Genomic DNA, 17,477 nt, shown 5'->3' on the forward strand with positions numbered 1-17,477 from the left:
GAGAAAACTTCATAACATCCAGAACACAATGATGAATCAGATTTCTCTACGTTTGCATTTTTAAAGTTTATTCTAAAGACTTGGATTTTGCCAGCCAAGTGGTCACATTTGCTTATCCCAAGTTGCCTTGAAGAGGTGGTGATGGACCCCATTTTAACTTGATACAACTGGAACAGGCAACCACATAGATGAGAAATTAAGTCACATACACAAATTTCATTTGATTTTTGTGTTTTAAAACAGAATTCAAATCCTTCGCTAGAATTTGAACTTACCTGAATTGTTTGTCAACCATATCACTACTATACCAAGGAGTGGATTGATCAAATGATTTGAGGAAGATATGCTTTCTCACTTCATTTGCCCTACTCCACATGAGTGACACATGGCAATTTCAGAATGGCAAAAATGCCCAAGCCTGAATGCATGATCTCAATCTCCACCTGACCTTCTCTGCAGAAATTATTGCAAGTCCAAGAGAACTAGACAATACCTCTTCCTTCCCTGAGGGAATGGAACCACTTATATTATTACGATTAATTCAGCATGGAAATGGATCCCAGCTGAAACTTTTTAAATCTGCCTTGTACATCTAAATGATTTAATCAGCTGATCCATCAAAGGAACTTCATTTATCTAGCCTCAGAGGTAACAGTCATTATTTTATCCTGTTTCAATTCAATTAACTTTAAACAGCTGATAAAAAAACCTAATTATGTTTTGCTATTTTTTTGCTTTAGTTTCTCACTAAATCAGTTACAATACTTTTCAAACATTAGGATCTATTTATGAGAAATTTATAGAATAACCCAAATAACTCAAACAATTCTCTGACCATAATACGCGCTACTCTTGTGAAAATAATAGAATAATGGAGCTCTTCTGAGAGTGGAAGTAAATTTTAAAAAGTCTTTAAACATGATTGATTTTGTAATAACAACATTGAGCACAATATTTTTCAAGTAAACAAAGGACACAAAAAGAGCAGGCAATGAGTCATGAAGCAGATACAATTGTAGCAATTAAGAGACTTCTAGATAGAGACATGAATATGCAGAGGAGAATGTATCATGTACAAGCAGGAGAGTTTTAGTTGAATTTGGGCATCATGTTCAGTGCAGATATGTGGGCCAAAGGGTCTGTTCCTGGGCTGTACTTTTGTGTTCTAGGACTGCATCACTTGGAATGTTCCAGAATTCAATGGCAAAATATGCTAATATATTCTTCCAAACTTAGAAGACATGGAACTTCTGGAAGAGGATTGGATAGTGCTCAGTGTAATCCCTCCTTTCAAAATAGGGGAAAAGAACAAACCGATAATGAATACATCTGTAATGACTACTCCAGGCCAGAACACAGCTAATATTAGTACTCACCAACAAAGCTATTTTAAGATTATTTAAAATGTTAAGATAATCTTGAATCTTGGACTATTAATTGGTTGAAAATGTGGGAGAGAGATATCACGGTAAAGGGTTTGTCATTTTGAGTTTGGATAGTGGGCAGTACTGCAGCAGACAGCGTTCAATATGAGGTCATCTGTCTGGAATCTGAGAAATAAGAGAACTTTTTAATTAGTAAAAGATTAGAAACTGGCAAGAAGTAAATGTATTCACATTCACAAATTATATAGAAAAATAATAAAAAGATTGATAAATTTGGCTTTTATCTCAACGTGGTTGGAATGAATAGTGAGGAATGTTGCTTCAGTAACAATCTTTGACTGATGTCAAAAGGAGTACTATATTCAATTTTGGGCAGAGAAGATAAAGATAAAATACAAGATACAGCAAATCTGTAACCTCTTTAAATGTTAAAATACAATTACATATTGCACATTATTTTAATCCCCTTGAACAAAAAGATTGTTTAAAAATATAAAGAGACTTGACTGCTTAGACAATTAATCTGGTCGAGGAATTCATGTACAATAAGTAATTTAAAAATTAAGTTAGGTCATTTAGAAATAAAATAAGTTCACATGAAGAGCAGTTAAATATGGAATGATTTCCCCAAAAAACTGTTGACAGAAGGCCAGTTGAATTTTTCAAGAGACAGATTAATAGAAAAGGAGGTGGATCTCAAAATGAGTGTTGACCTCTGGTCAGTGGCCCAAAATGAGTGTTGACCCCCCTGGTCAGTGGCCCAAAATGACCCCTGGTCAGTGGCCCAAAATGAGTGTTGACCCCTGGTCAGTGGCCCAAAATGACCCCTGGTCAGTGGCCCAAAATGAGTGTTGACCCCTGGTCAGTGGCCCAAAATGAGTGTTGACCCCTGGTCAGTGGTCCAAAATGAGTGTTGACCCCTGGTCAGTGGCCCAAAATGCCCTGAAGTAGTAGCACTACAACTTTGTGTCTGAAATTTACCAATTAACTCAACAGCTGGGCACGAGGAGAGATTGGAGGAAACCTGGAGAAAAATGTACAACTCGGCCGGTCAAGGGGAACTTTGGGCACATGGAAGTTTAGCTTTTGTTTCAGAAAAGGGGGGAAAAAAAGGGTGACCGAGGAAGCCAAACAGATTTCAATCTCTGCAAGTCTTATTGTTGGAGGCCAAAAGTAAGTAAATGAGAAAACAGTTTTTCTTGGGGAAGGTTTATTGGTATATCCAAGGATGGTAAAGTAAGAAAAAAATCGATCCAATGCTTCCTGTTCAAATCCCATGAGATAAAACAGCTATGATTATTACTGTCTGCAGGTGATGGTGCCTACATGTAAAAATGCCCAAGTTTGGCAGGGATTACTAACAAATATGCTAGACATGTGACTCTCACATTACTTTCAGTACAAGTACAGCATTGGAATCCAAGTACAGAACTGTCAGAAGTCTTGTTCTTCAAAGTGTCTGTAACACAAAACATCCTATAATATGGTCATTGTGCACCAATTAATGTTATGTCAACTCCTGTTAAATAGGAAGCAAACTAGATCCTTTAGAAACTAATCCTTAAATCAATCTCTCAATTAAAAAATCCTTAGATTTTTGCTTAGAATAAGAGGTAGATATGGAAATGTGAAGCTTCTTCAAATGACTATGAAGACAAATACCAAGTTAATACTCTCAGGTAGATGTTGTTATTTCTGTCATCAATATTGCTCAAGAAATCCACTTAACCCCTCATGTTTTATGCAATCGGTGAAAGTCACACATCACATTCAACATAACCAACTGATAAGTAATCTTTCTTGGAATGAAGCTTTTCATTACATTTGACATGCCAATTTATCCTGTGAAGTTTCTTAGTTACAAATAGAATAATGGAATGCATAGTAAAAAGCAAATTTATCAAAATGTTAGAAGATGCACACAAATCGACACGATGGAGAAGTGACACATTACATGAATTACACTCAGGCTGCAGCTTTACATCTTAAGTAATCAGGATAAGTTTTTGTTTTGGTTTGGCAAACATTGTCTACACAGAGCACCCATTACCTTTCCATCTTTCATACCCAAAACTTTTGTCATTTCAGTGATGGCTGAAGATACTTAATGTGTTGGTTTCTTACTGCACAAGACTAGTTTTAAAATACCTTTTAGCCTACATGCAATAATCTATTCTGAGAAACTCAAGAGCTAGGAAATAATCATTGATATCCTATCAGAGTAAAATTATTAATTCCTGATGAAACAAACTTATAGGGAAATATGATACAGAATAATTTATGTTTTAAGAAGACAAATTGATGAACTTGAAACTTGTTTAGGTTTTTGGCAGGAGCTGAATAGAAAGGATGGATAACATTACAGTAAAACTCCAAAGATCCGAGATCGGATGATCCAAAATCCTCATTTATCCAAAATTTTTTTGGACATGGAAGTGAGGTCTGTTTGACTCCAAAAAATTTTGGACAAACGAGGATATCCGAAACAATCAGAAATCCTCATTTATCTGAACAATATTTGGAGCAAAACTGACCTCAGAAATTGAAAAAAATTCACCTGACATGAAATTAGGATGACGATTGTCCTCATTTCAGGTAACTCCCTCCCCTCTCTCTTTCCATTTTTTTAAATCTTCTCCCTTCCTATTGGCTTTTCTTTCCAACTCTCCCTCTCAAACTGTGCGCCACTCTCTTCCAGCCCCAAACAGTCGGAAGACTCCCTTGTCCTGCTGGGATCAGGGAGAGCGGCCTCCTGGGCAGGAGTGGGACCTCAGGCTCGGTGGTATTCCCTCCCCTCCCCGGCACACTGGAGCTCCTGATCCCGACTCCGAACCCTCCCCTCGGCCTACTACTGTACACACACACTGGAGTCCCCAGTATGCGTGTGTGGTAGCCAAGGGGAAGGTTCTATGCCCCTGCTCGGGCTCCCGGGCAGGAGCGGGATTTCAGTGGGGATGTGTCAGGGATCGGCAGTGGCAGTTGGGAGGTCTCGGGGATCAGCGGCAGCATTGGGGATGTGTTGGTGATCGGTGGCAGCCAGTAGTTTTTTTTAGTGAAAATTAAACATTTTAATGCTTAAAAAAGCTTCCCCATGTTTTTTGATGCTGTTTAAACATTGATACAAATGATTTGCTGTTGCTACTAGGCTGTTTTTCAAAATTGACCAATTATCTGAAAAATTCAGTCATCGAAAATAGGTCCGGTCCCAACCACTTCAGATAATCGGAGTTGTACTGTATTTTAGTGGTTCTTTTCTGGAAAGGAACTATTCAATAGTAAATCAGTGCATGACAAATCAGTCATTGAGAAAAATGCAATCCTTGGTAGCAGGAACTGATTTTTTTACCCCCCCAGGAGATAAATAATTATTTTAAAATAAACTCTTGGTTAATGTGACATCAATAGCCAATTTAGATATGTCAGTTATTGAAATAGTTAGCAGTTTACATTTCCCTTTCTCCTCATCCCCTCAATTCATTCACAATGAATATATAGACTGTTCTCATTGAATTATATAAAAAAACAGATTATATTGAGAACAGAATATTAATCTTTATTTCTCTAACACAATGTCAGATGTTGAAGAACATGGTTTTACATGACTATGTAAACATATATCAATATACTTCAAAAAGGCACTGCAGTTTATGCAGTCACTTCAAATGAAAATCACACTTTCACCAGAGATCAAATTGCAGAAATTAATCCAGGAACCACACCCCTCCCCCACTTCCAGTGAACAAAGTTAACAACATCATTTCCGATATGCATGTTAAAACATTTGGTAAAAATTAATGGATAAAACTTCAGATATAATGTAATGCTCTGTTTGAAACAACACTTCCTACAACCCCTTATACAGTGAACAAAACAAATTAATTTGAGATACTGCAGTGTAAAGATGCTCCATTTGCTCGCTACAAATTTGGATTTAAAAAAAAATCAGAATCAGAAAAAAAAAGATTTTTAACAACAGAACTGACCTTTAAATAGTGCTAACTGTACAAAGGTGTTTCTAATCCAGCCAGTATGAAAATTTCAGCTTTTAAAAAAATTAGGCAAGTGATACAGTTAAAAGTGATGCAGCTGGAACACTAACTTGCTTCACATCCATAGGAAAAAGAATTCTCCAGCATTACATGTTTCCAATTTTGTCTCATTCTTTGGGAAGTGATAACCAGACAAAGGGGAAAAAGAAAATTTAATAAGAGTGTCCTGATGGGTGACTCTTGTGTTGGAGACAATGATCTTGCTATCACCCCAGCTCAACAAGGCTCAGAGAATACCTAAAGTAGGTATGATGGGAGAGCATGGAGGGGGGGAGGATAAAAGAAGTAAACTCACAAATAAATAAATTATAGTTAATGCAAAATATGTTAGATCCTATTGTCTTAATTGTCTTGGCTACAATACAAATCTTATTATAAATATGACTGCACTGCACACATACAGTACTTTTTTATACAGTAAATTCACCATTTCTACATATTATTTGGATATGGGTGACTAAAGCAGACGTGTGTAGTTAGAAAGTTACTTACATTGACAAACCATTGGCTAAATGATTAAGCATAGATAAGAGTCTTTAACTATGTTGACAGTAGTCAGGACAAACAAGTTTGTCCCAACGGAATTGTTTTTGATCAAGATGATTTAATTCAAATCAGACAAAATCTATTATTCATGATCTGGCAGGCCATTGCTATTAATCACATCTGTTTTGTTACACCATAAACATACTGTGGAATAATTTCATTTAATAAACATATCAATATGTGTGATGGAAAATGAATTTATTCGCCCAAATGACTGTTGTGCTCCATTACCTTTTAACCTTTTTGCTCTCTAATTCAGCCACAATCACTTATATAACAGTGTAGGTTGTAAATAGAAGAGCCAGAAGCACATTTTGAGGACTCAGAGGATTGGAATCATTAAAAAAAATGACAGAAACAGCTCCTTTTCTGAAATTAGATTCTGTAATTTCCTATTATTACAGAACACAATCTAATAACCAGCACATCTGAAGAAGTCCTCGTTTGTGGGACTTCCTGATTTCCAACTCCCAATCTCACCCAAAGTAAATCTGGATAAATGTTACAGTTTAACAATCAATTAAATGAAATAAATGTTACAAATATCTTGATGGGGAACAGAAAGGATATTTGAATATTAATGGTCAACAAGCAAGCAGAGATTCCTCACAGCAGCATCAGTACCATTTACTAGTACTTAGGCATGCGGCTAAGCAACTGAAGAAAGAAAAAAAAAATGCCAGGATCACTTAAAAGTGATAGCAGCATCAGGCAAACTTAGCCTGGCTCAGATGATTCGAGTGGATATTGGAAAAGTGATATGGTCTATGGGAAGGAAGGAGCCATTTTCTGAAGCGTGCCTTCTGGTCACCACCAAGAGCTGCTCTTTTGCCCATGGACCAATCCATAGGATGGATTTTCTGCTTTCCAAATAGAACAGCTTGCAGAGGCTTGGAGGGTTAAAACTGCATGGATAAAAGATTAAAATACGGGGTTTTATTTTACAAGATACACAAACAGTCAATGAAGCAGAGCAGCTGGAAGAGGATCACATCGTAGAATGCAGGAAGTGGATATCATGAGGCTCTTTGAATCTTGAAAGGGATGACATGCAGGAGAACAAGTAGCACTCCAATCCAAACTTCAGCAACAGTTCTTCATAAGAGTGCTCCAAGATGCGGACATATGCTGTGCTTAAACCAGTGTGGTATTTTCCAGCCCTAAAGCAGGAAATGCAAAAACTGTGCAGTCACAGACAGTTGACAGCGAGGAACACTTTAAAAGTGCCTTTTGACGCAGATCCAAAATAGAGCTTCCCATTTACAACAAATCTAGAATTTCACAGTGTTCCACTGTGTTCAGTGACCATTGTCCTCATGTATGGAATGAGCCAGGATTGTTGTCTGGAACTTCCATAAAAGGTTCAGTGTTTGCCATTATATAATGGAACTTCAAAGCACCAGAACTTGTGTAGATCCCACCAGATATCACGTGTTATAGTAAGATTTATAGATTAAGATGAAGCAAGAAATGTTCAATTACTGTATAAGAAGTGCCAAATAAATTAAGATGGAAGCTAATTGACTTGAATATTCTTTTAAGTTTTGGGCCATCACTCCCATTTTACAGGGTCATTACAATGACGTCACGTAATCAAATTATAAAATATAATGACGACTAATTTACCCTGCAATCATTACAGAAACCATACCCCAAACTTTAGCATCTATTATAATCGTTGCTTACCTCAAATTCTTCAGAAAATCCATGCTGGTTATTGTTATACAGCTCATTGATGTGCTTTATAAACTGCTTGACAGGAATGGCCTCCATATCATCTTCAAGGAATGAACAAAGATAGACAAGATGAGGTTACCAGCACAACTGCAGCAGGGATAACCATAAATATGTACCAATTATACTTTTAATGCAAAACCCTGAACTGACAATAGTTGGTGAACATTTCAAAAATGCCTTGTTTAATTATGTACATAAATAAGCTTTGAATGAAACTAATCAAATGTGACACATATGGCAAACCAGAATTACACTGGGCTTGCATTTTACCATTGATTTTGGGTGAAGAACTTTAATTATTTATCAGATATATTGAGACCCAAAAAAAGCACACATGAGCTTAGCATAAAATACTAAAGACACTGTTAGCGTTTCTCCCAAATGGAAAAACAAACCTACTTCTGCGCATTCAGAATAATTAAGAAATGTGATCTGAATTTGGAACTGCGAAATTAAACCGTGTGCAATACAAATGATGTAGCACAATAAAAAAGAAACCAAAATCATAAATTCTGGCAGGATGCTGCTTTCCAACTATGAAAAACAAGAATGTCGAGATTGCCAATCCCTTTACTCATGCCATCTCTTACATCTTAGATCCATAGAAAACTACAGCACAGAAAACAGGCTATTCAGCCCTTCTAGTCCAGTGTTTTTCAAAATTCCCCCCTGTAATGGAAGATTCTAACCGTGTTTTTTTACTTTTTAAGCCTTTGCTTCTGCAAGGCTGAGAACCTGTTGTTTTTTAGAATCAGCAGACATAAGCTAAATTCCACCGAGGGGCCAGAGATGCTGTTATCAGCAAGAAGAAGAACTTCTAGAGTCCAGCCAACGTCCCGGTCGGGGGAGGTGGAGAAGTTGCTACCGGCGCCCTGACAACCTACTACAAGTGTGCAGTCGTTGCCTCGCTTCGGCAGTTGGGACCAGTCCAAGCGTTGATAAGTATAGTTGGGAAGGGCTTGCATATTGTAGTATGAAATCAGGTTTTGAATTTGTAATAAACATTTGTATAATCTGAACTGCTCTCGGTGTGTGTGTCTATTTTCTTTCGGTAGCTCAAACACTGTGACCAATCTAAAACGAACAAAATGAGAGGTATAAGTTTACCCAAGACACCTCCTAAACTCACATTTCACCTTAAGCAATCCCTAAGTAAGAGATTGCTTAAGGTGGTATGTGAGTGGAAAGAAAAGGTTTGACAACCATTATTTTAATCATGCCTAATTGACTCGTTAAGTGCACATTTTAAAACTCCAAAGGAAATGGGCCAATGACAATTTTTCTCAAGTAAAATATTTCAGTAACAGTTGGGTCTAGAGCAGTGATTCTCAACCTTCCCTTCCCATTCACCCTAAGCAATCCTTTACTAATCACAGAGCACTTATGCCATAGAGATCATTTAGGGGGGCAGTTTGAAAACCATTGCTCTAGTCCCACTGACCTGCACCCATTCCACAACCTTCCAGACCATTCCCAACCATGTATCTATCCAACTTATTCTTAAAACTAAGAGTGAGCCCACATGTACCATGTCAGATGGCAACTTGTTCCAAATTCCCACCACTCTCTGAGTGAAGTTCCCCCTAAATCTTGCACCTTAAAGCCTTCTCTCCCAATCTAAGTGGAAGGAGCCTACTTGCATTTACTCTGTCCACTCCCCTCATAATTATGTAAACCTCTAGCAAATCTCCCCTTATTCTTCGATACTCTGAGGAATTAAGTCCCAACCTGTTGAATTTATCCCTGTAACTCAACTCCTGAAGACCCAGCAACATCCTAGTAAATCTTCTCTGCACTCTTTCAATCTTACTGATATCCTTCCTATAGTTTGGTGACCAGAACTGCACACAATTCTCCAACCTCAACATAACATCCCAACTCATACTTTGATTTATGAAGGCCAAGATGCTCAAAGCTTTCTTTACAACCCTATCTACATGTGACGTCACTTTCAGGGAATAGTGTATCTGCATTCCCAGATCCCTTTATTCCTCTGCAATTCTCAGTGCCCTACCTTTTACTATGTATATCCTACCTTTGTTAGTCCTTCCAATATGCAACACCTCACACTTGCCTGCATTGAATTCCATCTGCCATTTTCTGGCCCATGTTTCCAGTTAGTCCAGATCCCTTTGCAAGTTTTGAAAACCTTCCTCACTGTCCACAACACCTCCAATCTTAGTGTCATCAGCAAATTGCTGATCCAATTTTCCACATTATCATCCATATCATTGATACAGACAACAAATAATAATGGTCCTAATACTGATCCCTGAAGCACACCACTAATCACAGGCCTCCAGATTGAGAAGCAATCATCCACTACCACTCTCTGTCTTCAGCCAATTTTGAATCCAATTTACAAAGTCTCCATGGATACCTAGTGTCCAAACCTTCTGAACGAACCTCCCAGGTGGACCCTTGTTAAAGGCCTTACTAAAGTCCATATAGACAACATCCACAGCCTTTCCTTCATCTATTTTCTTGGTAACCTCCTCAAAAAACTCTAAGATTTGTTGAACATGACCTACCACACACAAAGCCATGCCGACTATCCTTAATCAGCCCTTGGCTGACTTGCATATCCTATCTCCCAGAACAGCCTCCAATAATTTACCCACTACTGATGTCAGGTTCACGGGCCTGTAATTTCTTGGTTTACTTTTGGAGCCTTTTTTAAATAACAGAACAACAAGAGCTACCCTCCAGTCCTCTGGCACTTCACCTGTGGCTAAGGACATATTAAATATTTCTGCCAGGGCCCCTGTAATTCCTACACTAGCCTCCCTCAAGGCCCAAGGGAATATCATTGTCAGGTCTAGGGGATTTATCTCCCTTTATTTGCTGTAAGGCAGAAAGCATCTCCTTGTCTTTAATCCCTGTATGTCCCATGCCACTACAGCTTGTTTTCCTTCATTCCTTACACACCATACCAGTTTCCAGAGTAAATACTGATGCAAAAAAAAACTTAAAGATCTCCCCCATCTCGTAAGGCTCCACACAAAGGCATCTACTCTGATCTTCTAGGGGATCAATTTTATCCCTTACGTTTACATTTAACATACTTGTAGAAACCTTTCGGGTTTACCTTCACATTATCTGCCAAAGCAATCTCATGTCTTCTTTTTGCCTTCTGATTTCCTTCTTAAGTATCGTAATCTCTTACATTTTCTGTACTCTTGTAGTACCTCATTTATTCCTTGTTGCCTATATCTGCTATAGGCCTCTCTCTTCCTCTTTACCAGATTGCTAATATCCCTTGGAAAGCAAGGTTCCCTATGCCTGTTAACTTTGCCTTTAATGCAAGGTTCTCTATGCCTGTTAACTTTGCCTTTAATCCTGACAGGAACATGCAATCTCTGAAATCTCAAAATTTCGCATTGAAGGCCTTCCTCTTACTGAACACATTCCTGCCAGACAACGGCTTATCCCAATCCACTCTTCCTAAACCCTTTCTCAATTCCTCAAAATTGCCCTTTCTCCAATTTAGAATTTCAGCTCGAGTACCAGACCTATCTTTATCCATAATTAACTTGATACTAATGACATTATGGTCACTGGATCCAAAATGTTCGCCTCCACATACTTCCGTCACCTGACCTGTCTGGTTCCCTAATAGGAGATCCAGTGTTGCATTCTCTCTTGTTGGTACCTCTACATATTGATTTAGAAAACTTTCCTGAACACATTTTAGAAACTCCAAGCCACCCAGTCCCAATCAATACGTGGAATGTTAAAATCTCCTACTATTACAACTTTCTGTTTTTTTACATCGGTCTGCTGCCTCTCTCCAGATTTGTTCCTCCAATTCTCTGTGACTATTATACAAAAAAACAGAAATGCATGGGTTTCATTGTTTCAGCCATAAAAATAATTGTGAAAGGAAAGATTAGAGATAAAATGTTAAAGTGCAATATCAAATGTTAAAAGAAAACCAATTGTATGTTTTGCTGGAAGCGTACGAGATGTTTAAAGAAAGAATTAGAGGTAAAATTTGCAATTTGACATTCTGCAAGGGTTAAAGCTATTTTCTTAACTGACATTTGAAACATCAAAAATATCTACATTTGAGGAATTGACCAAAAGAGACTAGACAAAAAGAATAGAAATAGACCTTCTGGGAGGAGAAAAGTAGACATGAACCAGCACTGATAGATCTTAGAGCACTCAGTCACAATTTTCAATGTTACCTTCAAGTTCTGTTTATTAATTCAAATGTAGCAACATTACACTTTGAGCAGTGAAATATATTCACAAGAAATTGAGAAACAAATAGATTCAATATTTCACACTGATTAGATACAAACCACAACGTTTAATTTCCCCACCCCCCAAAAAAAAAGTAATTGAAATGTTCAATAAAATCAGAAAATATTGGAATACAGTCTCAAGATAGAAGAAAGAGAAATTACAAGTGGAACCCTTGGTTAGAATTTAATGCCTTTTAAAGTTTTCATAAAACAAATGGTTGTTGCTTTTGAATGTTGGGTTGTTCTGCAGTGTAAATCCATTTTTTTCCTTTCACTACATATTTATTTCACTCAATATTTGGCTCTTTGTACATAACAAGTTTACTATTACAATTAAAGCAGTTGAAAGTATCTGAATGGTTTCAACAATATTTAACGGTTATTTGAGGAACTTATTTTCTTGGGACAATGCATATTCTGAAGAAAGTTCTGTATGACAAATATAAAACAAAAGCTACTTTTGCTAGGCTATCCAACCTGAGCTGAGAACACCTGCGTATACCTGGCACATTCCAGCCTTGTTAGGAAGTATACCCAGAAAAACATTGTTTCAGTCAGGTCAGATCAAGTTGGGTCTGCTAGCCTGATCTGGCTTTGCAGACAACTGTCCAGTCTCACCACATGTAAACAGCACACCCAAGATTCCCACATTTACCATGATGCTTGGGCCAATCAGGGAACAAGGGTAAACAGACTTAAGAGTGGGTCAGGACCAGGGCATTTATAGTCAGGTTGGTTAGGTCCCAATTTTATATTTGAGCAGCTTTCTGAATTGCAGTTCCATTTTGACGTTCTTTTATTCGGTCACGCAGAATGTGCTAGTGCTTTGGAGCATCCTTTTTTCAAAGATGACGACTGGACCATGTCTCCTAGGGTAACAAGATTCTTCCCGCTGCTTTTGATAAGGAGATCCTGCAGTGATGCTCGAAAATAAATAGATTTGTGAATCACTATGCTGTGCACCTTGAAGTGGTAAAATACTCCCATGCACTTGCTGAGCTTATCTCTTAAGCTGGTAAAGTTTACAGTTTGGGAGGGTGCTGCGATAGAAGCTTTTGCAATTCATTTGATTCATGACTCCCACAACTATTTCCAAGGAGTGGCCAATGAAGACCTGAACCAAGTGTTCAAAGGGTACAATGCATAAAGTGGTGAATGGGGAGTTGATCAGGTGAACAGCTTTGTTGTTCAACCCTGTGGAACCTCACATGGACAATGGAAAAATATGATCATGAAACCTAAGTTTGGGGCTTGCACATTCTTTTCTGATTTGCTCATGGGATATACATTGTTTGGGACAAAGACTCTTCTTTTCTTTTATTTGGCCCTGAGCTCTACAGTTTTAAATTTGTAATCAAACAATTCACATATAATTAAAGTACACATTCCAGATTTTATTAAAGGTTATTTATATACATTTTGGTTTGACCATGTAGAAATTACAGCACTTTTTATACATCGTTCTCCCATTATTTCAGGGCACGATAATATTTGGGACATGAGAATGGTATGTACATTAAAGTAATCACGTTTAGAACTTTGTTGCATATCCCTTCCATGCAAAGTCTGTGATTCATGGACATCACTAGATTCTTCTCTGGTGATGTTCTGCTGGGCCTTGACTGCAGCCATCTTTAGCTCCTCCTTGTTTCAGGGACTTATTCCCTTAAGTTTTCGCTTCAGCAAACGGTATTTGGTCTCTGAATCAACGGTCCAGAGTTTTGTTGCATTAGGCAGTCCACAAACGTAACAATCACACAATAAAGGTGGCACCCATGTTCTAGCTATTGGTTTGCAGAAATTGGATCTCACAGAGTTCACATATCACTACCCATAAGGTTGAGATACTAATACAATTTGCACTCATGAAATTTATGAAGAAAACAAGCAAATCACACTATTTCTTTTTATCATGCGTTTGACATTGTTACGAGCTCAGAAGACCCTAAAACCCAGCAGCAATAGATATTCACCAAGACAAATGGTTACTTAAACAAAAGGTGGTTTTAATTATCTTTAAACATGAAAATAGATTCAAACTTTAACTTATCTCTATTGACTTACTTAACCTAACTTAACCCCCTTCTAATTCTAAGCGCACATGTTTGTAACGTGCATGTAAGTTCAGAACAGTTCTTTGGTTCAGAGTCCAATCTCACTTCTCATTCCTCCATGTTCACTGGTTGCAGGCAATTCTTATACTGTGCACAGAATTTAAGATTTATAAAGTTCACCAGGCTTTGGTGCTCCAAAGGTAAATGGTTACCACTCAGGAAGGTTCTTGTCAGTTTTCAGAGATTTGCTGTTCCAGGACATCCACAACTGATTCCTTTTTAATCAGCCACTCCAGTGTCTTGCTGTTGAAACTTGCCCCTTCAGGGTTCTCCAGATGATAACCTCTTTCTTTCAGGTCACTACAGAGTGCCTTTTTGTTTCCCTTATTCCAAGTGAAACATTAGACAGCCAGTCCTCTCCTCTTGCATGAACCACAAGGACTTTGACCAGGCTGAAATAAGAACCCGTCTTCAGAAACCTGCATTTTTTTTCCTGGTGCTGGTACAGGAGAGAGAGAGAGAGAGAGAGAGAGAGAGAGAGAGAGAGAGAGAGAGAGAGGGAGAGAGAGAGAGAGAGAGAGAGAGAGAGAGAGAGCAGCATGACTAGGTTGGGCGGGCGTGGAGGGGGAGAGAGACAGCAGCACGACTCGGGTGGGCGAGGAGAGAGAGAGAGAAAGACGGCAGCACAACTCAGGTGAGTGGGGGGGGGGAGAGAGAGATGACAGTGCGACTCATGTGGGTGGGGGGGGGGGGGGAGAGACACCAGCGTGACTGGAATGGGATGGATACGGAAGCACAATTCGGGTGGGCTTAAATCTGGAAAAACCTGAAATTTGGAACACACTGCACCCAAAGGGTTCCGGTTAAAGGATTGTGCATCTGTACTCTTTGACAATGAGGTTGATCCATTTTATGCTTGGAGGTTGATGTCACCACGCAGTCTTGACTTGGAAACCTCTGTCAGTTAATTGGGAAGCCAAAAGAGTCAAGATAATAAAAGTTGTACTGTACAAACAATTTGTACATGACTTTTTTTGCGTGCTGACATTTGTATTTGTAATGAAACAACTAATCAATCAATGAACCCAGAAGAATACCATACAAACAGAGAACAGAGCTGCTGAAGAACGAGTCGTGTTTGAACTACAACTAGAATTAGAACTTGTAAAAGAGGAATTGATGGTAAATGGTTGAGAAAGAAAAGCAGAGCTTCCTTCCCTCAATATATGGAAAATAACAAAATTGAATATTCACTAGAATACAGGTACTCACCAACTTGAGACCTATGCAACTTACGTTCATCCGCACATATGACATGGTTTATGTTGTATTTGACAAACTATAACAGGGATACAGGACATGTAAGAGTCAAAATGTGCGTACTTACATTGTTAGTCGGTGTCCCGGGGTCCATAGGCTGGGTACGGTCATCTTGATTCCTGTGCACATATGTGAGTCTTCGGTTGGTGCATCTGTGGTTTGTGCATTGCAGTTCGGTTGGCGCATGCACAAGTGGGCAAATTCAATATCATTACAGTGTTTAACTCCTGAGAATGCACCACTGAACTCTAATACATGAACCCACCTTGCATGCGCCAACCGAAGCCTCGCACATGCACACAGGAATCAAGATGACCGTGCCCAGCTGACGGACCCTGGGATGCTGACTAACAAGTACGCAATTCTGACATACGTCCATTCCAAGATACAACCGATCCTTCGGTCCGAATTATGGTTGAAATTTGGGGAGTACCTGTATGCACAAACACAAAATGTGGTTACTCTATGCTGTAGTCAAGGGTTCCTGCAGATTTTTCTACCCACGAAAAGGAGACAAGTAGGAGAATTTCCACAGAAAATAAGAGCAATAACTTCCAATAACTTGAATGTTAATTTAATTAATCATGGAAGAAAAAGTGAACTTGCATCAAAAAAATGTGTGAGATGGACAGTGCAGCTGCCATGACTAGCAAGATCAGTGAGAGACACGAGGTAAATCTGAAGTCTCATCAGCTTGTGATTAGGGAGATCTCAGTGCTTGACATGATTAAATGGGAAAGTGCAGATTATTCGGTATTTGGTCTCTTGATCAATGTAGCATTAGCCAGTCCACAAATTTAACCAATCCACAATACGGAAGTTACAAAATGAAGTATTTTTCTGAAATGGCTTTAGAGAAAACCACCAGGAAACATCAAGTGCTGATAACAGTATACAAAGTCAAAGCCCATTTAGCAGTGATCAGAGGTTGCAAAGCAATGATGTCGCTTTGGATGACATCTCATGCATGGAAATACTATGTAGCATGTCAAGGCAATTACAAATCTGAACATTTTCTTAGGATTTTATTGCAGGATGGTTGTAGTTCAAGCAGTTCTGTCTCAGAATACTATTGTTTCCTAGATTTCAAAATACAGTATACCTTGATGAAGGGCTCACGCCCAAAACGTTAGTGATGTACCTTCATATTTGTTACATAAAGGACACTGTTTGACCTGCTGAGTTTCTTCAGCATTTTGTGTTTTTACTTCAACCACAGTGTCCACAAACTTTTGAACTGGACACTAGATGTTCTGTTCCCAGATATGACCTGGATGTAATCTGATCTTCCTCTTTTTCCAGCAATTTGGAGCACTTACATTTTGCAGATTCCCAGCTCCACTGCCATATAGAAAAGTGATAACATTCCATAATTTCCTGGTTAACTTCACCAACTGCCACAACCAGAATCAGACATTGTTGGCCACGGGCAGTCAAAATAACAGCTAAATGCTTTCCTAAAAATTGCTGACAGTCCCTCTCAGTATTGCTTATGTGTTGATGGCTCAAGCCACTGATTTTTCAGTGATTTTCAGTGCTCCTAGAATTTAAATGGGCTTTAATCAGAAACAGTATTGGATTTACATATTTATTTGGGTCTGCCACTCTTAAGCAATTCTCTGAGATTACTTAATTTAGCCACATTATTGGAGCATCTGGCATATTTTAATCCAGATTAGTCTGAAATTCCAAAGTGAAATTGAAAGATGGTAGCTCTACACAGCTGGTAGAGCTGGTCCACTGGGCCAGAGCTCAATCTTGACCCAGATGCTACCTGTGTGAAGTTTGCATGTTCCCTTTATGAACACATGGGTATACTTTGGGTGCTCTGGTTTCCTTCCACATCCCAAGGATGTTCGAGTGGTGAGTTAATCAGCTGCTATAAATGATCCCTAGTGCGTGAACTTAGGGTGTGAGTGGGCGTGGGGCGGGGAAATTGGGTGGGTGTGGTGGTTGATGAGAATGTAGGGTGAATAAAACCAGGATTAATGTAGGTAGTAGGTGTAGTGCAATTAGGTGGTTGATGGTTGGAGTGAATTCGATGGTACAAAGTGCTTGTTTCTGGGCTGTATCTCTCGGATCAATGACTGGAATACAAGGGAGCAGATGCTGAATTTATCCTCCACTGTGTCTATA

At 38.7% G+C, this 17,477-nt stretch overlaps 1 protein-coding gene across 2 annotated transcripts in view; it reads right to left on the reverse strand.

Moving 5' to 3' along the window:
* Positions 1 to 17,477, reverse strand: part of LOC138764115 (receptor-type tyrosine-protein phosphatase gamma-like) — a 735,396-nt gene that overhangs the window by 41,343 nt on the left and 676,576 nt on the right. For both annotated transcript variants that reach the window (XM_069939515.1, XM_069939516.1), the window contains one exon: positions 7,667 to 7,758. In XM_069939515.1, coding sequence (XP_069795616.1) covers positions 7,667 to 7,758 — 92 coding nt within the window. The remainder of the gene's footprint in view (positions 1 to 7,666; positions 7,759 to 17,477) is intronic.

This window comes from Narcine bancroftii, chromosome 5 (assembly GCF_036971445.1).
Source record: "Narcine bancroftii isolate sNarBan1 chromosome 5, sNarBan1.hap1, whole genome shotgun sequence".
NCBI classification, from domain to species: Eukaryota; Metazoa; Chordata; class Chondrichthyes; order Torpediniformes; family Narcinidae; genus Narcine; species Narcine bancroftii.